Source organism: Musa acuminata, chromosome BXJ3-2 (assembly GCF_036884655.1).
Source record: "Musa acuminata AAA Group cultivar baxijiao chromosome BXJ3-2, Cavendish_Baxijiao_AAA, whole genome shotgun sequence".
Classification (NCBI taxonomy): Eukaryota; Viridiplantae; Streptophyta; class Magnoliopsida; order Zingiberales; family Musaceae; genus Musa; species Musa acuminata.
In genome coordinates, this window is record NC_088350.1 from 27,526,218 (window position 1) to 27,552,701 (window position 26,484).

At 39.7% G+C, this 26,484-nt stretch overlaps 2 protein-coding genes and 1 pseudogene across 2 annotated transcripts; 1 reads left to right on the forward strand and 2 right to left on the reverse strand.

The window, feature by feature from the left end:
- Window positions 1-6,382: 6,382 nt before the first annotated feature.
- On the forward strand, window positions 6,383-9,548 carry LOC135630867 (membrane steroid-binding protein 1-like; annotated as a pseudogene).
- Window positions 9,549-13,598: 4,050 nt separating this feature from the next.
- LOC135631728 (monothiol glutaredoxin-S11-like) lies at window positions 13,599-18,895 on the reverse strand. Its single transcript, XM_065139537.1, has 3 exons — window positions 18,665-18,895; window positions 15,722-15,796; window positions 13,599-15,115 (listed from the first exon to the last, which is right to left on the reverse strand). Exons 1-3 carry the CDS (start codon window positions 18,854-18,856, stop codon window positions 13,865-13,867), a joined length of 1,518 nt encoding a protein of 505 aa, XP_064995609.1. The 5' UTR covers window positions 18,857-18,895; the 3' UTR covers window positions 13,599-13,864.
- Window positions 18,896-19,354: 459 nt separating this feature from the next.
- Window positions 19,355-23,655, reverse strand: LOC135631341 (uncharacterized). Its single transcript, XM_065138931.1, has 6 exons — window positions 22,972-23,655; window positions 22,354-22,773; window positions 21,079-21,786; window positions 20,886-20,979; window positions 20,650-20,814; window positions 19,355-20,450 (listed from the first exon to the last, which is right to left on the reverse strand). The coding sequence occupies exons 1-6, from the start codon at window positions 23,464-23,466 to the stop codon at window positions 19,612-19,614; spliced, it is 2,721 nt and encodes a 906-aa protein (XP_064995003.1). The 5' UTR covers window positions 23,467-23,655; the 3' UTR covers window positions 19,355-19,611.
- Between the last annotated feature and the right edge of the window lie 2,829 nt (window positions 23,656-26,484).

A 26,484-nucleotide genomic window follows, 5' to 3' on the forward strand; every position in this document is an offset into this window, starting at 1 on the left:
CTGCCTCGACCTCAAGTGTGGGGGTCATTTTTGATATGAAATCCGCTAATGCTTGAGCCTTGATGATGGTTCTTAGGATGTATTGGATGTTAAACTCTCTCGGTTCTATCAATCACTTCAGCATTCGCCCCAAGATATCAAATCGTGAGAGGACCGATCTCAATGGCTAGTCAGTAATCATCTATATTGGGTGTGGCTTAGAAATAAGCATGTAACTTCCTTATCGCCAACACTTATGTGATTGCTAGTCTCTTGATGGAAGAGTAGCATTCATCGAGTTCACTCAACATGTGATTGACATAATATATGGGTTGTTAGGCTCTCGTGTTGTCTCACAGTGGCACCGAGCTAACATTATGTTCGGTAGCTGCAAAGTACAAACTTAGCACTTCGCTCAAGGTGAAGGAGACCTGCAACAACCGAGCGAGGTGATGCTTTAGTCGTTCGAATGCCTCCTGACATGCCTTAGTCCATAAAAAGTCTTTCGAATTCCTCACGTCTGAAAGAAGCGTAGGCACTTATTACCTAACTGGAATTGGAATTGAATAAGCACTATTAGTCATCTCGTTAATTGTTACACCTCCTTCGTGGACCAAGGTGGGAGCATCTCGGTTATGGCATGAACCTTCTTGGGGTTTGCATCAATTCCCCTTTGGTGAACGATGAATTCGAGAAACTTTCTCGAACTGATCTCGAAAGCGCACTTGGATGGGTTAAGGTGTATATTGAACTTTTTTAGGACATGAAATGTCTCGACCATGTCGGCCAAGTACGAGTCAATCGTTTTACTTTTAACTATCATATCGTCTACATATACTTCTATGTTTCTCCCGATCTGGTACTTGAACATCCTGTTCACCATTTTTGATATGTTGCCCCATGTTTATTAGTTTGAAATGCTAGTATATGCGGTAATGAAGAATGTATGTTCCTAATCCTATGGTATCATTTTGATCTAATTATGGCCCGAGAATGTCCATAAAAGTAATAAATTCATGACCCGAGGTGACGTCCACAGGTTCATCGATCTGAGGATAGTTGTCCTTCAGATAGACTTTGTTATTGATTCAATCAATGCACATTCTCTAGTTTCTATTAGATTTCTTAACTAATACAATATTAGAAAGCCATTAAGGGTACTAAACTTCAGTAATGAACCTCACTTTCGATAGCCTATCAACCTCAGCACTAATTGCTTGCTGGCACTCGAGAGTGAACCTGTGAGGCCTTTGCTTTACCGGTTGAACCTTGGGGGGATATGTTCAAGCAATGTTGGGCTATATTTGGATCAATACCCAACATGTCCCTTTGTGACTTAACAAATACCTTGATGATTTTCCTAAGGAAGTTGATAAGTTATATGTGATTCTCCTTAGGGAGTGTTGCTCTGATCTTAATGACCTAGTCAGGTCGAGTCTTATCCAGGGACACCTTCATCAATTGCCCTATCAGCTTTAGGTGAGGGAGAGGCTTGATAAAATCTAGGGGTCCATCGGCGATGACTCAGACTTAGCTTTCTTCGATAGTGAGGCTATCATCAAGTAGTATTGTCAGAACTCTTTCGGGTTGCTCCTTAGTTCCCAACACCAATCATCATTGGGAATTTAATCATAATATGGTAGGTAGATACCATGACTTTTAGTTAGTTGAAAGTGGATCAACTAATAATTGTTTTCTAGTTTGAGAATATCCACCATAATAAACTTGGTCACTAGCATCTTAGGGTAGGACTCTTCATTGAATGTGACATGTAAGCTTATAGTCTCGAGTGGGCAGATAAGTCATCAATGAATCTCATTAGCGAAAATGTCACTGAGGAGAGGTTGTTAGTTAACAATCCAAGTTTTTGAAAGGCGTTGAAATAAATTAGGTCGGTAAAACTACTTGTGTCGAACATGAGCCTCTTTACCCGAGTGTTGATCATCCTCACGGAGACCACCAATATATCATCATAGTTTGGGTCAAAGTAATTCATCTCTTCTTCTTTGAAAGTGATTTTTGCACCTTTTTTTGGCTTTGTGCATTTCTCGATGGTGGCTCGGGCGTAAGCTTTCCACTTCGAGGAACTATCTCTCCCGAGACAAGTCCACCGCTGATGATATCAATTTATCTTTCCACTAGGCCTTATGAGCGAGGCAAAGGTTCTCAGGGTTTATAGATGAACCTCCCGATGTGTCCTTGATAGAGAGCTCCTTAATCTTGTCCTTCAAATCATGACATTCCTCGGTGTTGTGATCGTAATTCCGATGGAAGATATAGTACTTTGATTTGTCCCTCATTTCCAAGGGGGTCCTCATCAACAATGAGTCTTTCAAGAATTCTTTATCATTTATTTATGAGAATATCTCAATCATTGTCATATTGAAGGGAGTTTACCAGAATCTCGGGTGAGGTATCTCGGTCAATCATGTTTCCTTTGTGGCGAGCTCGAATTTGGTGCCAAAAGTGATTCTTGACATGGTCTTTTGTGGGTTTCTTCTTGCTTATCTGAGATCATTACTTCTATAACTATATATTGATTGACCCTTTGGAGCATCTCGGGGATTATCATCGGTGGTCTCTCCACTAACAACCAGAAGCATATAAAAAGGGTGTCTTACACGCTTTGGACTTTGCCAGCGAATTGTGTGATGAAGTCAGAGAGGGTCTTGACCTCTCTTTATCTCAACCCAAGCAACATTGCTATAGATGGCCTCCGGTGTCTGTTCTTGAAGAAGTGGGGCTCGAATTCCTTCGTGAACTGAGCGAATGATGAAATCGAGAGTGGCTTCAAGTGATTGTATCATTCTCGCACTGAGCCCCTCAATGTCGTTGGGAATGTTTGACATATCAAAGCATCTGATGTACCATATAATGACATATGAGCTTGGAAAGCTATGGTGTGCTCCATTAGGTCAAATATGTTATCGAAGGCTTCTAGTGATGGCAGATAAATGTTCATTGAGATTGGCTCCTCCTAAATGCTCTAAATGAATGGGGAGTGGCCCAAGGTGGGGTTGTCCGTGCCTTCCCCTTTTGATCGTTAGAACTCCCAGTGTATCTTTTCTAGATGTTGATCCACCTATCGTAGTTCGACCCTTAAGGAGTCAACCATCAAATTTGTCGATTAGGTCTCCGACTCAAGTAAGACAAACCCCAAGTGCAGAAGTGTGTTGAATTCCACTATTGGGGAGCATGGTGCTTCGATCAACATTTCAACTAATTAGGAGCAGTCCTAGGTTATCGGCATTGGGTTAATTAGGGGAACCCCGGCGGGCATGGATTTCAGTGGTGGTTGATGTTAAGAAATCTAGGGCAGAATCACATGCGTAGTGGAAGAACAAAAAAATAAAATCTCATAATTTCTCACAGAAAAAGTTTTTTATCATCGTGAGAAGATTTGTGCGCAAAAATCAACAAAACAAAAAAAACTACACGTATATGAAAAATGTGTTATTTAGGGAGATCATATATTTTTTAAAACTTATAGATCTATGAGAGAGGATGAAGGAGGTCAATTATCCTCTTATCTAACAATGATCCATGTAGCAAGCGCTACGAATACACCCCTCAAATCGCTGCACAATCCTCCTTTCTACAAGCACCATATGATCAAGAAAGGGCCGACTCTTCTTGTTGTCCACACATCCCAAACTGGGGTTGTTGGCTGATGAGGAGAGGGAGAGAGGAGTATAAGAGGTGGTAGCTAAAAAGGGTCTAGTTTATGCCCCTATGGTTCCCTTATATTTATAAAGATCTCATATCAACTTAATCCTAATGGATCCTACCTTATTAGGTATTGGATTTTCATCTAACTATCCATGTCTCTCAAATTAATAGATAACTACCCAATGATCTTTTATTAACATTTATTGGATATTATCTATAAAATTCAATAATTCATAAGTTTACTGGATATCCAATAAGATAATAGCTCTAACGAATATCTCATATACGAACACAACAAATGTCTCATATACGAACATTTACTCGTCGCAACACTTGTCATGTGTGTGTGACCCTTTAGGCCTAATATCGAGCTGGCCATGAGTCATATCTATTAGAACTTCTTCTAACTTAGTAAATTATTATCTTCATAATAATTCACTCGACTCATTGACTATGGACATACTAAGCCATTACATCGTAGTCCCCAAACGATACAGGAGAATCGAATCCATTATATCTATCTATCCTCAATTACCATGTATTTATAGTCCCTTATTTATCTAATATTTCAAAGATCATATATTGGGCATGGTGTTGCCATGCTCAAACAGTTTCTACTCGAGTCTCACTCTAATCAAATTTTCTCGGAGAACTCTCTCTCTCTCTCTCTCTCTCTCTCTCTCTCTCTCACAATTCGAATGACTCTAGAGATTTACCTAAGCAAAAAATATAGGATATTACTCTCATGACACCAAGAGCGGATGATCTTCTATCGACACTCAATTGCCCTTGTAAGATCGATTGTCACTCCCGATGACGACCGTGCTAGATTTGAAACTTCCAAACATATAAGTATGGTATCAAAGAGTTGAGTACTCATACAAGATAAACTTGGTATCTCAAGTCTAAGGACCAAATACACTACTGAGACGACAAAATCATTATCTGACAATAAGGTATCATCAACCATCAAGCATTCCATGAGCGAATCAATCAACGAACTCATTCTCCAATTAGCACCTACACTATATCCTTAGTGTCCCCATATAAGCGGTTATAAGATTAGTCACCTCCATCATATAGACGGATATACAATACACCAGTTTATCCGGTTATCTCAATGTCCTTCTCGAGTAATCTATAATCGAGATTATTTAGGGTTTATGTTTAAAATGAATCATTCACATTATCGTGATTTTATCATAATTCGATTCTCATTACACATATTTAAGAATATCACAATATATGTAACATATAATATAAAGTGAGAAAAATATCAAATAAATAATAAGCAAAAAAGAGTGTGTATCATGTTACATGTGTCATCACTTACGTGATTAGCTTACAGGGCACCTATGACTCGCAGTTGAGACACTAGTCATGGTTGTAAAGATGTCATAGTTTATTGAGCTAGTTGGGGCAAAAGTGAGATGATAACTTGCATCATCCTTGTGAATGCTTGAACTTAGTGCATGAGGTTCAGGAAGGCTTCGACGGGGATAACCAGGTGCCCTATGCTTGTCCCCAGAGGCGAGAGTTCAAGGTCATTGGATAAGCGTCAATAATGCCCTAGTGTTTGAGTCAAGATGAATACATCCACTTGATGAAAGGAGAGTAACTGCCCTCCTTATATTAATGTACCATAAGTTAGGGGTGGAGCCTCCTCAAGCGCCAAAATATTATGGGGGGAGTACCATCGACCGTGAGTTGCTCGATTTGGTATGGACTTAAAGGTGCAAGAATGTCCGAGAAACCTACACAACAATTCTATAAGGTGGTTGATGAGGACACTAGGCCACTCGAGGTGGCTCCGAGGTGGTCTTCGGTTGGAATCTGGGTGTCTGAGGTGGTCCCGAGGCTGGGCCAAGGTGAGAAGTATGGTTCCTTAATGGTTTTCTGCACAAAGGTTAATGTTAGGGTGAGTTTCCTGACTCGACTTCTCATACGCCTAAGTTAGTTTTTGGGGTGGAATGAAGGACAAAGAGGTTATTTATCGAGAGATCCGACCCTTGAGTTGGCACTAAGAGTTGACTTTTATACCTATTCAATTGAGGGAATCACCTATAACAGTTGTAATATATTTCCTTTGACATTTTATCTAAGGGGCAATAGACCTATAATGATTGTAACACTTTCCCTTTGACGTTTTATCAATGGGAGACGATAAGCCTAAATGGCCTCCCGTGAATTATTGTCCATAAAGATCGATTGAGAAGGGGTGGATCCTAACAATCGCTTGTAGACTATTGTCCATCGAAGGTAACAAAGCTAACCCAAATGATCTTCCGTGGACAATAGACCATAATTACTTCTACAAAACTACTCCTCGTGAGAGATGATCTGATGGGATGAGATTGATTGTTAGAATATTTTTTAACAATAAATATTTTAATCAAATTTGAGATTCGGATAACCACCTTATCTTAGTGTTTAAGTTCCTAGAATGTTTGTTGGGTGCTGACGACGCATTTCTACGGACCGTTCCCACGCACTCGCCATACCTATACCCCACCGACCTCCGCCAGGTCGGATTCGAGGAGATGCAATTTCACTACCAAGACAAAGTTCACATTTCCAATCGTAGAATCCCACGCGTTCATTTTGATTCGTACTTATTGTCGTCAAATCGAATAAGCGGCTGAGATTAAACTTCAGGAGATCACCCTTCGGTGAATCCCCGGGCGGAGCGAGCCGCATTTAACTATATCATAAGGCGGCATTCTCGGTTTGGTTAGGAGAAGCGAGCCAACGACGCGGAACGATGTCCGAATCAGAATCGGAGACGTCATCAACGTTGATATGGAGCGGAGACGGAGAGGAATGGAGCGGAGCGATGTGGAAGGCGAAGGCGGAGGCGGAGGCGAGGGCGTGGGAGACGCTGAAGGACGCGGTGGAGGCGTACATGGGGCCATCACCGGTGACGTTCTTCACGGTGCTGGCGGTGGCGGTGGCGTTGGCGTTGGACTTCTACTACGCCGTGTCGGGGTTCCTCGAGCCCCAGCCGCAGGTGCCGCGGGACCGGGGTGCTGGGGAGCGGGAGACGGTAGAGCCCCTCCCGCTGCCCGTGCAGCTTGGGGAGATCACCGAGGAGGAGCTCCGTGCCTACGACGGCTCCGGCCCCAAGTAGCCGCTCCTCATGGCCATCAAGGGCCAGGTCTATGACGTCACCTAGAGCAGGTCCGTCTTCACCCCGTACCCTCTGTCTGTCCTTGGATCTCTTGGTTAAGCCCTAATTGCATCTCAAATTTCACGTGTGGATTAGTTTCGTTCTGCTAAGGTTTAGAGCCAAGTGCCTTTTTTTTCTTGTCCGCCTGTCGGTTGTCTTTACCTGATCCCTTCTCATTTGGACCAATTTTTCCTTTCTGTTGATGTCCTTCGCTGCTTTTTGAGTATTGAACTTTGAGTGACCATCAGTTAAATTTCATCTTTTCTTTCTTGATTTTTGTATAAAAGTTCTCATTAAATTTTTAAGATGGTGTAAGCTTTTGTTGATGAGATTAAAAGCGGACAACTTTTAGGATTCTTTTTCATAGGTCACTGTCTGCTTATTGATTCCTTATGGTTGGTTTTTACATTATATCAAATAGCATGTTCATCCTATGTTATTATAATATACCTAACTATGCTTACAACTAAGGTATGCAATACCGTACCGTACTGATGTTTCGAGATTGGTTCGGTACGATACGGTACCATATACCGCTCGGTATACCAAGACGTACCGAGTTATTTTAAATAATTTTTTTTCTTTTACTGTAGCACTGTAGCACGTTCTATCCGATAACAGATGATCCGCGTACCGGTATACCGTCGGACCGATATGTACCGCCCGGTACTATTCGAAATTGCATACCATGCTTACAACAATCTAAATCCTGAAGAAATGGAAGCTATTACATACTATTGTGCGTTGCAAGGATAACCGTTTGATATTTGCTTCTGAGCTGACATAGACTCTGAGCTCATCAGCTGTGGATATTCCTATTGATTTAGCCATCAGGCTTGATTTGGTTGATAATCTTGTCTTTGTTATGGAGTTTCTGCAACTATGCATATTATATAGTCCATATTGGTAGTTAGAGGCTTTTCGCTTTACTTGGTATGATTAGCTCCTAATGGTTACTGATGTTAGTTCTTATTTTTTAATTTGTTCTTTCTAAATCTTTCTGGCCAGCTATTCTCATTTAATTAGATATTTTAGCTTCACTTTGTATTGTATGCTTGTAAACTTTCATATCAAGTACGTTGCCTGCTGCTTATGTCTTGAATTGTAACTATATGCTGCTCTCTGAAAGTATTAGTAGGTTGGCAGCCGAATGAATTCATTGACTTTACCAAGCCAGATTCTATGTCCTTCTACGTGTTTGTGACCTGGATATCATCTTTGAAAATGGTTGTTTTCATATCTGTTAGCGACATCTAGCAAATGAGCACTTGATTTTTTAAGTTGAACTACATTTTCCTCCTTTTAGCCAATAATTTTTGTACGGTTGATACACTTGGGAGAAATTTTATTTGTGATATTAGTAAGTGCTACCATCTATATTTACAGTCTACTTTGTATTATTTTTCTAAATGAAAAATGATAAGACAGGAAATTGTTTTGCTTGTTCCTTGTAATATAGTAATCTGTCTCTATTTGTACTCTATAGTGGTTGGCTAAAAGTGGATTGCCATCTTCAGAAATTGAAACGTTTTTCTTTTTTTACCTACAATTAATGTGTAAGAGGCTGTATAGGCATGACCTCATGTAGACAATATTCATTGTTAACTGAGGTTGAGCATTGGTATTAACAGGCTGTATGTGCATGAAACAGCCTCTTTCCTGAAACTTTAGGAGTCTTGTGCACTGGATTCATCCTTTTTCTTTTCATACACCTTTTTCACAATAGGTGTATGTTAGTGTCTAAATTGTGCCTATGTCTAGATGGTAATTTGGTTGAATGAACATTTTTGTTGTTCAATGCCTTATCGTGATCCCCTAAATCTGCACACACTAAATTTTAGCTGCTAATTTTCTTTAAATGCATGCCTGCTACCTTTTACATTGCCTGACACTAAAGTGAACAGGTATTGCATCATCTATTTGAGACTGAACTACGTATGCTTTTGCTTATCGTCGACAACCATCATTAGCATCACATATCTTTCGTATCTTTACATTTCAGTGCTGTCGTTCCCAGGATGTTTTATGGACCTGGTGGACCATAAGCACTTTTTGCTGGCAAAGATGCAAGTAGAGCACTAGCAAAGACGTCTTTTGAGCCAAAGAGTTAAGACTGGTGATATTTCTGTCCTTGGTCCCTTTGAGCTTGAGGCCTTGCAAGACTGGGAATATAAGTTCATGAGCAAATATGTAAAAGTGGGCACAATCAAGAAGACAGTGAATGTGACTGAGGGGTCTGATGTCGGTACATCAGACACAATGGAACGAATTGCTGAGACCACAAAAGGTACAAGCAGTCGAGAAGATCATGATGCACAAAAGGAAGATGTTACAGCAGCCCTTGGTGCCAAAGCAGAACATTAGCAAAATGTCGAAGGAGGATGGTCCTGCAAGTCATGCTGATGAAGCAGAATAGAGGGATGAAGTAAAGAAGAATGGTCCGTCAGGTGAGGATGATGCAGCAGTCCATAATGCATAATCAATGGAAATCATTGCAAGGTGAAGTACTAGAGATCAAGTTCCATCGATCATTCCTCATTGATAGTAGTATATAATGTTTTTCGTGTCACAGTACTTTGTCTGTCTATCTCTGGACCTCATATTTAGCAGCTAGCAGATGTTGGTTTTTCACTAATAAAAACCAGCCTGATATAAGAAAGTAGGGATTTCACTAATATGCTGGGTGTATATTCTTGGATGTGTCTTTGGGTGATTGCCTATTGTTATACCATCAGATGGTAATGGTAGTGTGATCTATGGCATCATTGGGGACAGTTCACGAACTGAAGTGTTATTGTGCCTGGTTGGTTGGCCTTGCTGCTTTTAGAAGCAGTGATATCTCATTACATAAATCTTCCTTTTGTGTTCAGCTTCCATTCTATGTCATATGGGACCAACCAATGTGTGAATATTCTGTAATTGAATAGTGTTTTCTATGTTAGTCGGCATTTTTTTTTCTTACCAAGATTGATAAAAATATTAACATAAAATCTATAATTATACTATCTGTAATGCAGAAAAAAAAATTATGTTAAGATTAAAATCAAATAAAATTAGATCTGATAATATTACGATGCGTATTTTTTATTGTTGTTCAGAAGAATAAATATAAATTTTTTTTTATTGACCAATAATCATAATCAGAATTCAATCATATGTATAATATATCTTATCTAATTAAATAAAATCATATAATCTAATAGAAAACAGATTATTTTTTGAGTTGCTATGTAAGAGGGCAACATCAGTATTCTTAATATATCTTATCTAATTAAATAGAACCATATTATTGTTTGAGTTGCTACGTAAGAGGGCAACATCAGTATTCGACTGCATGGAGCCATTGTTGTTTTTATAAACATCATTTTTCATTCAATTCTGAATCCTTTCTCCTTGTGCAAATTCTTTTTTTGTTGATTATTGGACTTGGGCAGTGTTAGGATACATTCTTAGAGAGACTAATCATACAATCAATTTGTGTAGCGAATTATGTTAATATTTGAGGCAATCTGTAAGTGGGAGGAGAATCTTCCTTCACATAAATCTTTTCGACTCTGGCTTGGGCAGAGTTCTAATTCCTCCGATGCACACACACACACACACAAGAGAGAGAGAGAGAGAGAGAGAGAGGTAACGCATTGCAGAGCTCTGGACTCTTGAGCCTGCAACGAGGAAGCTAATCTGTGGTCTGTTTCATCCGTGCGAAAACGAAGGATGAGAAAGCTGATGTTCATCTTGTTACTGACACAGCAGAATGGTTGACATGGAGACCAAGGCGTCGTCTTATTGAATGGAGATTGGAGACTCACTGTACGTCAACGATTTCAGCAAGCCGGAGTAAATCGTTCTTAAATAGGATGAGCGGAGGCTTTGCTTTTCCCTCTTCACGGCGTCATTGTTCTTAGATACGATGAGTTAAATCGTCGCCTTTCTCCATCGAGAGCGCAAGCTGGAGCCATCTTTTTCCTGCCGCCTCTCTTTAACGCGATGTGACTCATCATCGGCATCAACAACAAGAACTCGTAGTGTCTAATTATTAGGGTCGGCTATTTAATCTTTAATTCCCTCATCAACTATTATATCGTGATGGTAATTTTTCTAAGAAATATTTAATTTTTTTAATGTAAAATTAATTGACGTATTTATAGAATGAGAAAAAGTCAGTCAGTGCGAGTCTCATTATGTTTTGAACATACTACTGTGCACTACACACATAAAATGTCCGCATGACGTCCCAAATTGCTGCTGCCATCCATTGGCATTATCGGACAATGGGGTAGTCTCGCAAACGTGTGGTGTTTAGTGCATCATCTCTCACATTGTCTACATTGGTCAGATCAAACTAGTTTGTGTGTGTAACAAATACCATCGACTAATCAACCACCTCTTTCATAGCCTGCCTAACCTAAATGACATGTGTCAATATGGTCTGCTGACGTATGAAATTTGGCACACAAATAATCTTATTTAATTGTATATAAATAGATACAAAGTGTGTAATTCTGATGCAAGTGTTTAACCTGAGTTCTCTGAATGAATGAAGGTTACTGAAAGAAATATATGTGAATTAGGATGTAAGTTATCGAATTATATACATTATTTACTAAAATTTATAGTTGATGAGTACGCTATTTATCTACGTGAATTCATGCTCATAATTTAGACCTGATAGCATTATCAGGTCACAGGAAAAGTTGACATTAAGCTGCAAATTAATGGCCAAATCTTCCACCACAGTTACCAAATCCACATCTTCCTTACTGGTTCCAGAAAGGTCTGCAAAGTATCGCTACAGAAATCTTATTCAATGCTAATAAGATGTGAAGTGGTCGGCAAAGCCATTAAAACCTTATTTAAAAGACGGCGATTGGAGTACAAGTGATGGGCCCCATGTCGCCTGGATCTCATTGATCCACCCTTAATTCCAATGCTGCATTGATGGGAACACAGTACACCTCAGTAAATCCTTTATACTCGTATTAATTATTACCGGCTAAGCTCGATCTGAGTTCTTCATGGCTCTTTTGCTGGGTTTCGTTTGTCCTGCGGTGGCACTCTCGTTGGGTCCTCGGCACACGGGTTTCAGGGTTGTCAAGATCATGTCGATAAATTACGCTCGAGGAGTATTAATATATTCTACCATGTGATGCCAAATGGAAAAGAGGGGAATCACCTTCTCCTACGTAGTCAACACTCATCATATATGACAACAGCATTGCAGGGATACTTGAGCGAGTTGGAGCAAGCTTATGTCCCATTTTGATGGGTGGTCTGCTCGCTGTAGCAGGTGGCCCATCAGAGCAGGCTTCTCCACCTTCTTATAGTCTCGGCTGGCTTCGATTCTACCTCGCTCTGCTTCTCGCCTTGTCGCCATGAGGTCGCCAAGCTCTCCTTTGCCGCGCATGGCCTTCGTTCTCCTGCTTCTGCTGGTGGCTGGGCAGTTTGCCAGCCTCGGCCGTGCAAGAACGGTCAACCGAGAGGTGAAGAGGTGGAAGAGCGAGTTCCCCCGGATTGCTCCTTCCCAAGAGCACGGCGACAACGACGACGACGATGGCATCCGCTTCCGCCCGATTCATGGAGTTTCCAAGAGATTGGTGCCTCAGGGTCCAAATCCACTGCACAACTGATCGGCGTCTGGCGCACGTTACTGCGTCTTCCTTTCCACTGGAGCACAAAACGAAGTTACAGACCATTATTATTTCATCTATGCTTATAATGATATAGTTATTGTATGTAATCTACATTCCGAGGAAGCATAATTCTAAGCCTTCTCCTTTCAGTAAGTAACGAGAGAATGGGGTGTGTAAACTACGGAGGATAGCAAGTAGTAATCATATAGTTGGTACCATGCACTAGAATGGTGGCCAACACCTGTGACAGGGGTAACTGCAGATCAATGTACTCTAGCTTCCAAGGAAAGGTTGTGTGCTAATATTTTTTGATGTTAGCCATGATTGGTGAGCAGAAGACAACCGATGAAACATGGTGTGGAGTCTCAATTACCCCACGCTGCTGACCGGCCTTTTGTTCCTTCTGTAGAATGCTTCTGAAGAAGTAGGCGAGTTTAAAACTTGAAGAAGCAACAAGAGAATAATGGAAATCCTTTTTCCTCGAGTGACTGTGTTAGCCTCTGTCTTGTAGTGTTGAGCAAGGTAGCCAATTCAACCACCATTACATGTCATGCAAGTTATTGTTGGTCTTTAATCCGATATCTTGTAGAATTCCCGAAAGACAGCTCTAAGATCAAGTCATTTGAGTTGGTCAATCAAGATCTCTGCTTTACTCATCCTCCTTTTAGATCAAAGCTCTACCAATCCTGCCGTTGGACTATTGGCACTAAATCTCTTCACAGGTCCAGTAAATCTCAATGTTTTCTCATTCTTTCTCCTATCCGAATAACATTTTCTTTTATTGTAAATAACTCGGTCTTAACTTTGAGTTGATGTATCCATATCTCGTTCTACAAATGAAAAGATGCCTTATAATAATATTTATTACTTGTACACTTACCTAATGTAACTCAAATTAAATAATAAGGTTTTTATACTACTATGACAAAAAACAATCGAAAAATACCTAAATAAATATCGAAAGTAAAATAGTTCAGATTTAATATCATAGGATGGTTCGTTCAAAGGAACTCTATCGTAAAGTTCATGTGAAAGATCCAAACAACTTGGCAAATCGAGTTAATCTGATTATGCTAATAAATAAATGTTTTCGACCGTCCAAAATAAAAGTTTATAGGGCTGTCTTCGCAATACCATAGAACCAAGTGCAAATGTAATGTAAATAGGTAGCATCTCTTCAAGTTATATTGTCTGGGGCAAAGAGTACCATTAAACCAAAGACAAAATATGAAGAGAAACTGAAAGGTATAGCAGATGGAGTGATAGCAGAACCGCAACACAATTGTGAACGACACAGGATAACTTAGAAGCATATAACTAGATCCCTCATACATAAACTCTCAGTAGACAAGACTCTAAGATGGCAAACTCTTCAGACACGACTGTATGACCAACAGTTTAGCATAGATGACGGCAACATCTACTCAGAAAGTGTAGACTTCAGCTCCCCACTGTTCTGCAGTTCCAACACGATATCGCATCCCCCTATCAGCTCGCCTTTGTAGTAAAGCTGAGGATATGTCGGCCAATTAGAGTAAGTCTTCAATCCCTGCCTTATTTCTTCATTGGTGAGAATATCAAAAGACCCAAAGCTGATTCCTTCATCCTGAAGGGCATTGACGACTTTGGAGCTGAAACCACACCGAGGAGCATCTGGTGTGCCCTTCATAAAAAGCATTACTGGTGATGAGGTGACCAGATTTTTTAGTCTGTCCTCGAGAGTGACCTTTGGAACAATTCCTTTTTCAGCTAGAATCTTCTTCAGCTCCCCACTCTTCAGCATCTCCATCACGATATCGGATCCTCCAATCAGCTCACCTCCTATATAAAGTTGTGGATAGCTAGACCAGTTAGAGAAAATTTTCAGACCCTGCCTCACTTCATCGTCGGAGAGGATATCAAAGCTCTCAAAAGCAACCTTCTCTTGCTGAAGAATTTCAATAACCTTATGACTGAAGCCACACTTCGGTTCCTCTGGTCTACCTTTCATGAAGATGATGACAGGGCTTGAATTTACAAGAGTTCGAAGACGAGAAGCCAATTCAACATTAAGGCCCGTGGAATCAGAAATGCCTCCACCTTTTTCAGGAATAGAAGTCTCGGAGACATCTTTTGCACTTTCTGCAACTTTGGTTTCTTTAGAATTCATAGGAACTCCATGATCTCTGAATACATCTTTTAACTCACCACTTTCATGCATAGCAACTGCAATATCACCACCACCAAGAAGCTCACCCTTGCAAAAGAGCTGAGGGAAAGTCGGCCAATTGGAAAACTTCTTCATTCCCTCACGGACCTCATTATCAGTAAGAATGTCAAAGCTTCCAAATTCCACTCCCTCATCCTTCAAAATTTCAACAACCTTTCGGCTGAATCCACACCTTGGTTGCTCTGGACTTCCTTTCATGAATAGGAAAACAGGGTGAGAATTGACAAGCTGCCATAGGCGCGTTGTCAGTCCACTCAGGTCAGAGTTTACATTTTCATTTTTGGAAGAATTATTTTCCTTTGCCATGTCTTTCACTGCTTCCAGAACTGTAGGGCCAGCAGCAATCCCAAGGCTTGCAGGTGAAGCAGATTCTACAAGGCTTGTGGATCCAGCAACTTTTGCAACCCTGTTAGCCAAAATGGACGGATTTGCACCCTCAAGTTTATCCACACTTTTACCATCCTGACAAAAGGTAATTTAACAAATATATTAATGTATTTGGAAGCTGGCAGCCAATAAACAAAATCCTGGGAGGTTGTGCAATGTCACACTTCCACTCCACACTGATGTAGCATGATGAATTCATCAAACCAAACAAAATCACAGGTTATGAGATATCCCTGCTGCGATGAACTGAATTTTAAATTCCCCAGGTTCATCTTATGTTTGAATTAAAAAAATAATTAGACTGCTAAAATATTCCAACAAACACTATAATAATCAAATATTATCATTAAAAAATTGGTCATAGCCCTAACTACATAGATGCTTAAAAAAAAGTGAATTCTCACAAGGATAAGGATGAAGGTGCTACAATCTTATTTAAGTGAAATATGAATCTGGTTGCTGTTAGCAGTCTAAGTTCAGTCCAATATAACATGTTAATACTCAGAATTGATCAAAATCCTGATACAATGTTGTTCAACAGTAGAAAATCTCCTAATTTTACAGAACATTCCCAATATAAACTTGGTTTCAACTAATCTTCGAGGGGCACCTTTTATAGATCAGAAAAGGTCAATTTATGTCCACCATTAACAAATAAATTGCTGTCCTGAAAGCACTAACCTTGAAGAAAACGAAGTATGGAACAGCTGCAACTGCATACGCTTCAGAAATTTCTGGCTGCTCTTCTGCTTCAACCTGAGAAAATTACAAGCTTCAAGTATCAAGATGTTACACAAAACAGGAGCTGGAATTGACCTTCAATGTCAAAAGACCAGAAGAGATTATGAACTTGAAGAAACCCAACCTTAACCAAGAAAAGGAGAAGCTAGACCAACACAAGGATGCTTTCTTATTGAAAATAATGATATACCTAAAGATTTAGCAAGAAGGAAATAATAAGATCGAGCCATAAAAAATTATCTTCAAATATTAATCTTATATGACATATTTTACTCCATACAACAAATTTATTGTAGGTGAAATATAGCTTGTTTTAAGGTAGAAATAACATTTATAGAACTCTATTTATATTTAAAATAATACAAAGGATAATCACATCTATTTTCTGGTTGTGGAAACATTTATATGTTTCAATTGTGCATTAATACAATGTAAGCTATATTTACTTTCCATAGACTTTTCCACCTGCTTAATCAAAATCAAGAGACTTGGAGCCTAATCATTTCTCCTTAGATTAAAAAAAAAATCCCTGATTAACCTTCTAGTGCATTGTACATTTGCACTTAGGTTTCACTTGACTTTTAATGTCCTATATTTAAATATAATTTATGTTGTTTTTATTAGGTGAGAACTATTTTTTAGGTAGTGCCCCCTGTTAAAGCTTAAGATGGAATCTTCTCAAGAAACCCTAGAAAACACAAATAATCAAGTATGTTACAAAGATTGGCATAAAAGCATGCAATACAATCCAACCTAGACAAGCAAACAAGGACAGGGATAACATTCTTGTAACTTTCCAAGACTAAGAACTCATACATGTGATCGAGGACAATATCATCGCACCAAGTCTAAATAATAGTACAAGCACTTGTTCTTAACATTCAGATTCTTATAAGTTGATCTCATATGCTAGATGTAGAAAAATGAAAAATCTAAAATCTAACTATGATGAACCAGACTTTTAGTGGACACAAAAATGATCTCTTTCCTTCTTATCAACCATTGGTGTCCTTCTTCCTCAATCTCTTCAATGTTAATCTTTGCTTCGTCTATCATTTTTGAACAAATATGACAAGAAATTTCTTGTGATACAAAATCATCATAATTTTTTTAAAAACCTTTTAAGTGTTGATTATGGTAAAAGTCAAGTGATAGAGGTATTAAGTTAGTTCCGCCTGTAAAGAAAAAATATCCTGTAATGGAATATGTTATTTACCATGATGTAAAACTCATAGAAAGTTTCAATCTGATTTATCAATAACCTAAACAGCTAGAAGTAGAAATAGTTGATAATGTTGTTAACGAGTTTAATGCTAATGAGTTCCAACATAGTCTTAACCAATCCAGTTTTCTAAACCAACACATGCATATCGTTACACAACAATAAGAAGGTTACATGTACAAAGACCATAGCAGATCCCAACATGATGATATGATGGTGGACTCAACTGGGGTGAGATTAAGCAGATCTTCCTTCATTGATCAGGGGCTCAAGAAGGCTAGGAGAGTGCCTCTATCTGTCATGGCTTAGAGCAGATAGAGGGCCTTAATGGTTCAAAAAAAGTAAAAAGTAGAATGGTGAGGCTTAACCAACTCGAACTGTCCGCTCTTTCTTCTGCTGAGCCTTTTTATTGTAAGGCTTTGACTTCTAGGACTTCCTGTCATATACTTTCAACTAGTGTGTATCTGAACATAGATTCTGACATGATAGCCATGTGTTGATATGTTCACATTAAGTGTGATTAGCAACTACTAGCACATTTTAAACTCATTATTAGTGTTAGGTTGATACTGTATGTTGGTGCTAAAGATTAGGATCTACAAAATCATCCTTCACACTAACACCAATGTATTATCAAAGTAGTTGTCCATACTAAATATCAGATCTGAATGAACTATGATTATGTACATGTAATTCCTCCACATGGAAGACTGAAGGAAGAGTGGAAGGCTGTGAGCTGCAACACTAAATATACTATCAAAACGGAGAACATTGAATTGACTAAAAAGTACAAAAGTAATGAAATAATGCATTTTCAACCAGAAGCATCACAAGTTTCAAGGTGAAAGCTCAAAATTACCCTGGACCACACTGAAGAGCAAATAACAGGAACTATATAAAGCTAACCGATAGAGTAACCTAAGGATTACAAGAAGAAGCATGAATGATCCTTACTACTACCAGCACTTATATGAACATGCAAGCAAATATTGATCGAGTACTATTCATCTTTTAACAAGGAATCAATTATTCAAAATCAGTTTTTTACAAGAATAGGTTGTGCTTTTGTTTGGAAGTCAGTCTACGTGAAAAAAAAGATAGGATAGGTTGATAAGTAGATCAATAGTGCAGCAAGCAACATAGAGAAGAACCTCCAATATGATAAACACCATAGATATACTGTAACCTATCTCAAGTCGTCCGTTTAGATGATCTTATTCAGACTGAAGCAGTGCATCTTCGAGTGCGTGGGGAGACTAAAGCAACAGTTGCAATTAAAGCAATCAAATGCAGGAACCTAAGTTGGCAGAACCTTGTCAAAATTACCCGTTTGAACAGTAAAAAAAAATTCTCGGGTATTATCAGCAGACGTCTATCTTCACCAGGTTCGGTGCTAATTAACAGAAACCCCAGCCACAAACAAGAACGTTATACCACGCCCATAAAAACCCTAACCCCTTTCCGGTTCGGCACCGATAAAACCAAAAGAACACCGAAAATCATATCATCAGCGACGCAAACGAGTTCAGAACGCTAAGCCCCGTACAAAATCTAGGAGACAGCGAATCAAAGAACGAATCGTTTCCTAAAAATTGCAACACAGAGGGAAGACACAACAAGCGAACGACGAAAATAGGGAGAAGGGGAAGGGAGATACAGACTCTGAGGAAGAGTGCTTGAGGGAAGTCGGTGGCGAGATGGGCGAAGACTTGATCCATCTGCTTCGAGGCCTCGCACCACGACGCCCAAAAGTGGACCACCACCGGCGCCGCCCCGTGGAGCGCTTCATCAAGCTGTGCCTTCGATTCGACGTCCTTAACCACGCCGCCGCCACCACCGCCGCCGCCACCCATTGTGTCAAGCCGATCGAGTGGAGGAGAGATTTCTTCTCACCATCCGATATCGACGTATTTATAATTTTAATAAAGTTCGGGTTTGTGGTCCGTTTTTAAAGTTTCTTTATTATTCGTGCGTTGATGTTGAAAGGTTCTGATAAAGATTGATTGGACACGACACCTGAAGCACCGAACAGCGAATAAGACGATAACATTATAACGGCCGTTATAATGATTTTGAGGTGTCTAAACTGCCGTTATAACACGATCACTCATATTACAAATGCTTTCATTCACAAATAATTATGTAGCCCGCAAACAAACATTACAGTACATATCATCCTCTTGACAAATACAGCTATAAAGAGAAGCAAATTCCATCATCTATTCACATACCTTTTTTTGGCCTTGGTGTTTATATATCATCCTTGGCATTTGTAGAACAATCTAGCAGTGCGTATAGTTTAACGTGCCATCTCATAAGAACAAAGTTTATACGAATGCTACGGGTAATGCATGAATACTAAAATGGCTAAAAATTGACTACAAGGGGAAAATCAACAGACGACAGTACCAATCATATGCTTCAAACACCATACTAGGTTGACATGATAAAGAGCCAAAACTACCAGACACAATTTACATAGCATCTGATGATTACATCAGTGTTCAAAATTACACATGGGTCAGAAAAGAAACACTTCCTAATTTAAGCTCACACTTAGACAAAAGAAAAAGAAAAACACATCTTAAGAAGACTTCGTTGTGGACGTTTACCATGGGGCAGATAAGATAGCTTTGAAATTTTCTTCAGCAGAATTATATGTCACTTCAGCTTCCAGGATATTCACTTGTAATTTTGATATCTCAGAATCATTGCTGCTCCTTTCCCTGATAACTGAATCTTTTTTATCACGGAAGCTGGCAAGATTTTGCTCCAGTTCCAAGATAGCTTTATCAAATGCTGCAATTAAAGAGTCTAGCCTCTCATTATCATCTTTTTTCTCTAACATCTTCACTTTGAGTGCTGCTTTTCTAGTCTCACACTGCCTTCGGTTGACATGCATCTCAAGCAGGTCCTGAAGACGCGACCGCAAACAATGAACATTGAATCCATTTGCCTCAAAGGCGCTGAGTGCCCTCAACCTTCCCTCAATAGTTGCTTGTGCATCATCAATATGTATCTGCTGAATATTGGCAACTAAGTTGGCAAATGATATCATAAGACCAATAGCCATTCCTTCGCGAAACTCCATAGAGTACTGCTCCAATGGGTGAAAATGTGGCTGTTGAGGCATTACCTGGAAGATTTCCATTGACTCTATTGGTTCCCACATGGATGAAGTCTTTGAGAATGGCATCAGTTCCTCTTTTAAAGGTGACCCTGTAGAGATGGGATCAATCAGGGCACCCATACTCTCAAAGATAACTGTCTCAGATGGTGCTTTATTGTGATTAATCTCAGTACAGCTTTCCCCAATTACAGATGGAATAATCTGGTCTACAGTGTAAACCCTTGCATTGTTAAGAATACCACCACATGTAGTTCTTAATGAGCTTGATACAACATCTGGCAAAGATTGTGCTACCAAACACCTGATTCTTGAGTTCCCTGCAGTCAAAAGGTTTTTTTCTTATAGCATTGGGCATAATCATATTGACAATAATTAACTTCGTTTTTGGCCCTGTAAATGCCTATGGCATCACTAACAGATGAATATGCTGAAGCAAAGACAATGTCAACGAAAAAAAGAAAGGGAATAAAGATCATTCTGACCTTCAAACATAAACCAACTGATAATTGAGCTCACCTACTACATCCAGAATTGGTGTGTTTCCTTGAAGCAATAAGACATCATTTTGTTGGCAAAGTGGTGAAGTAGCTTGGCATAAACAACCTGATAACTCATTCGTATCCCTACTACCATCGCTTGTGAAGACCTCATTAGCTGATTTGTTAGAATTTATAGGTTCACCTAATAATTTAGTATTACAGACGTCAGCAAATAAATTTTACCACACAAAACTTTAAGATAGTAGGGCTTACATCTTATGGAGGCACACATGCTGCTGAAGCATCTCATTGAATCTACAATGCTTGGCCTCCTTTGGGTATCATCTTGTGCTTGCTGTCTCACACTCTAGTAACCAGGAGAGGAAAAAGAAAAAAAAAAAGACTCATGTAAGAAATATTGATTTATGCAAAAATATGATAGAACCATGGAGAAAAATGTTCTTACATCATCACTATTGGCCATTTTTAGACGTCGTGGAGCCTTAATGATGAGCTTCCTTCTTCCCTTTGTAATGTTCAGACTAGAACCATGGACACCTTCAGAGTTCCTCTGTTCTGCATATTGGAAAAAACCATTGATTTCATGACTAATTGGTGCACCACTGACTTGAGTTACCTTTGATTGATGCTCTGATCCATTGCCACTGTTACGTGGAGAAACTTCATCCCTGACTGGTATTTTGGGTAAACCATTCTTATGTGCATTAAGATGCTCATCTAATAAGGGGTTAGGTGGCAATGTTGTACCCACATTGGCCATATCAGCAATTTCCCCTAAAAATGGGCTTTCAGAATGATGCTTCTCCACTGAAGAGCTATATTCTATCATTGGCATTGCAACGGAAAGGTTAATCTCGGTCATTGGAGTTGCAGGGTATCCTACAAGTAGTGAACTACATGGTGATCCCATGCTGTATTCCAAAGAATCCACTTTCTTCATGTTGTTGCAAACTTGTGAACACTCAAGCTGACCCTCCGCTTTCTTATGTTTCAGACTCAAGTTAGTAGAGCCAGGTTCACATGTGACATCAACATCAACATCATCATCATCACTAGAAGTTGACACTGAAATGGGAAGATGATATCTTTTGCCAGAATGTGAATTCCGTTTACTACCAGTAGACCTGGCTTCAGTTAGAGCTGTTGATGTCATCTGTTGAGATATCAAACACAATGGCATACGAATGTTCATAAGCATTACCAAGATTTGATGAAAACATCATGTATCCAGCCTTGACTGGAGTAACCACAATCAACAATAAATTCCACATTCCTCGCTGCGAACTACTGCATGCCTATGTTGCATACTAAAATACTTAAACATGTAACTGACTGAACAGTCTAACCATCAATATAAATTAATCATTGTTAACTTTATTGTATACTAATGTGTTTTTAGTCCCGCAAACCACTAAGTACAAGTAAAGATTCTACCATCACTATTCAATTCTACAGTGAATTGACATATAATGGCATAGTGGCTGAAAGCACCCTCCCAAAACACTAAAATCAAATTGGTTACACTTAATATCCAGGTTAACAAACAGCCCTAATCATCCATAGGCATTTACAAGTAATAGATTAAACAATTCATATAAGCTAGCAAACAAGTGATTTAACAAACAAATAATTTCTGAAAACTTATGTGATTTAGTTTTATGCCAATCTAAAGCATCATGGGAAACCAATAATAATGCCTCGTTTAAAGCAAAAGTGACACCTGAGACTTGAAAACCCACTGCTGACCATTCCAAAATCGGCGGTGTCTGAGCTCAGCATGACCAAACTCAGTCTCATTCTCATCGTGCAACATCTTGATAATGTACTTGGACCCATTGACTATCTTTGAAATCATTCCTGGCACCCACCCGCCATGGTGAAGCACCTCCACCTCATCATTCAAGGCAAAATCCTTCACCAGGGCTGCATTTGGCTGACAGGTTCTTATGTATTGAGCATCAACAATCTCTCTCAGAAGTTCATCGTTATTCTCAGCTTTCAGATTCTCATACTCTACCAAGACTGTAGTGCTGTTGAACACTTCCACAACACTAGCGCCAAACCAGGCTGCGCCATAGTTCTCTCTGTCCCGACTGACTTCGACTTGAGCTCCACTTGAGAACGCTGGATCTTCAGCTCTCTGACATTAGGCAAAGGAGAAAGCTTTAATACAATAATTACTCGTAGCTAAAGCAAACGGGTCTCCTAACTCATACGCACTCATAGCTAGAGCAAACAGTGGTGGAACAGAAAAGTTCCACGGAGACAAAAACCCTAGTCCTCAGAATGAAGCATAATGTACCAAAGATAAAACCATTGCGAGAGGTGCGACCTTTACCTGCTCGTCCACAGGTACCCAGCGGCCGCGTACCCACTGAAGTTGGGGCCGCATTTGAGACTCCTCGAACACTACCTCTTCCCTGCTTGTAGGAAAGGACACGAGGTACCGACTAGTGGTCGGTCCATGGAGGACGGCGAATATGACGCCGGCCCACCACCCGTCGTTGTGGAAAGCCTCGACGAGATCGTGAAGACTGTAGCGGCCTCCGCCGGAGGAGGCTGCGTCCGCGGCCAGTAGCGGCGGTGGTTGGGGGCGTAAATTAGAGCGCTGGACAACCTCGCGGAGGGGCTGAGATGGATCGTGGTCCTCAACGAGGAAGGCATAGACGACCTCGAAGCGGCGCTGCGAGAGCTGTCGAACGACGGTGGCCTCGTACCACGCCCCTCGGAACCCGTCTTCATCACTCCGAACCTCCACCTTCGCCCCCACCGCGAACGCACTGCCGCTGCTCCTCCTCCTCTTCATGCCGCGGGGTCTGTCCGATCTCCCCATCAGGGTTAGGCTTCGATATTTCCAACACCAAACGAGGGGGCAACGGAAGAGAGAGAGTGAGAAGAGACGACGACAAGACCATTGCTGTGGTCCACCCCCTGCGGTTTACTTACCTGACATCATCTTGCTTCCTCGGGAACCGCGACATCGGGAGAAAGGGAGTGGGTGAGAATTTCCCAAGACGCACCCCGGTGTCCGCGACAGGGTGGGTGAAGGGAAAGAAGTGGAGAGGTCGAAGGACGCACCAGTACCAGTGCGCGGATCGAAACACAAAAATGCGGGAAAGTGAAATCTGCCGTTCAAATCTTTTCTCATGGAACATCAGGACCGTCCATCACTTTCCAGGTCATGGATTCTTAAATGATTTTTGCCCACAATTTGACCGAAGAAAACGAATCTTTATAATTTCATACTAATATCTTTTTATTATCTTATAGTTATAACAGATGTACATGTGAGCGGTATTAGTAACTTTTATGCGGTAGAAAATAACATTATATTTATTTAGTTGAAACAACGACGAGACAAAAATAAGAAACACTTTTGGAGTTCCAAAAGATGCCACCACTGTTCTCATCTGCCTTGTGCTCATGGATGTGGTGCCAGGAAGTGACTGCACTCGATGCAATGCCTCGTAAAGAGATGTACCATAAATGACTACCCCTGCACCTTATCAAGATTGCCAGAGAACCAAATAGAAGATGACTACCCCGCAATCTACAATTTATATGAATGGGCTGACAGGCTTAGGTGGTAGACATTTATCCACTGAATGATATCTTAACACACAGGGACTTATTTTACCCATGAAATGGCCTTCCGTCTTCGACCTATATTAGCAAAAACCTCATGCACTGAACCAACTTATTATTTTATTTATGTTGATGACACCTTCATATGTGAGGAGATGCAAGGGAGGCAAATTAAATTTATAAGAATATATATATATATATATATATATATATATATATATATATATATATATATATATATGGTTCCCCACATGCTTTATACAGTAGAATATCTTTTCCTAAGTACAGGAGTTGCAAACTCTAACCATTTTAGTTCAAAGACAATTTGGCCAAAATGTCAACACAGCAGAAAATTACGCTATCAAGATGGCAGGTTATATAAAAGTTGCAGTAATATCATACGGTCAGCAAGTAATTCCATGAATATTTGTGTAGAAAGCTAAGATAAAAGATATGGCAAGAAATAAAAATCCTAATAATGTACATAGAAAATAAAATTGTAAGCTGACAGTGGAGCATGTAATTGAGACATTCCTACTATATCATTGACCTTGTTTACAATCTTGACAAAACACAGGAAGCAATTTCAAATGCTATCGAAATGTTCCATCCTTCGAAAACAAGCATATTTTAAGAGAAATTACAGAAATTGTTTTCATCACCTCTTTTTTCTCAGGTAAACTTCGAATAATTGCATTTAGCATGGCAGAATGTGAGGAACAACCATTTACTACATTGATAAACCCAACTCATTAGCCTCATCCAGTGACACTTCTTTAGGGAAAGCTTTAACGACAAGGTGTATGCTATAACATCTGGCTTCAAGTCTTCCGTGAGAATAGCACTGGAAATATCTCTTACTGCACCAATTTTATCAGTCTAAAAGTTCACTTATTATGACGTCAAAGATTTTTTTTAATGTGTCAACAAGTTGAGATCTTGACAGTTTATCGCAAGGTCATAGGCTCGAATCTCGCCTTCGCAAAAAAAAAGGTCGAAGGTTTCCATCAAGAGTTTTTTCTAAGACAAGCTATCTTTGATTATTGATCTTAACATAGTCCATCCATTGTTATGTGGTAGGTTGTGATGTCCGTGCTGACTTTGCTACAAGCATCTTCTTATGCAATATTTTGCACAACCATCCCCACCTGATACAATCCATCTAACACTGTTATAAGATATCACTGTGGGTTTCAATACCTCATGGTTCATTTCACCAAGAAATCCTAAAGCCTCATCTGCTTCCAAGCTCACAAAAGCCACTGATCAATGTACTGTAAGTAGCAACATTGGCCAAAAAACCAATCAAAACCATAGAATCAATTATTTGGCAGCTTCATCAATTCTTTTCTCTAAACAATATTCATTAATAAATATGTTATAACTGTATCAGGCTAAACACCTCCTTGAGTCAACATACCCACTAAGTTTTGTGCTTCGTTGGCTTTCTCATCTTTACATAGAGCATCAATTAATATATTAAAAGACACATCCTCTGGATAAACTCCTTGATCTTTCATCTGTTCAAGTAAATTATTGACTTCTTTCCACTCACCAGATTTGCAATTGCCCCAGATCAACGAACTATAACTGTAGACACCAGGTTTCAGCCCTTGATCAATCATGTCATTGAAGAGTGTACGATCTTCTGAAAGTTGCCCAATCTTGCAATATCTGTCGAAGATAGTACTGTAAATAACAACATTAGGTGTCACTCCTTCACCTATCATTTCATTAAACAAAGACATGGCCTCATTCATTCTCCCATTCTTACAACATGCACTAATCAGGATTCCATAACTATGAACATTGAGCTCAAGTCCCTCTTGCACCATGGAATTAACAACTTTTGCTGCATCATTAAGGTGACCTTCCAAAACATATTCGTGCATTAATAAATTATAGGACCTAATGTTAGGCTCATTACCTCTCACAATCATTGGATCCATAGCTTATGTGCTTCACCAGCCTTCCCTTTCTGCAGAGAGAATTCATTAAAGTGTTGTATGTCACGGTGTTTGGTATAAGACCTCAATTCAACATCTCCTGTAAGAATCCAATGGCCTAAACTAGAATCTCCATGAATAAGAGAAGTATACGTGACGATGTCTGGCTCGACACCTGTAACAACCATTTGCTGAAACATTTCAAAGGCCTTACTCACAGCACCGACTTTGCAATGGGCACTGATTAGTACACTGTATGTCAAAACACTTGGCATATACCCTAGAGCAACCATTTCTTGAAATATCTTGAAAGCCTTCTC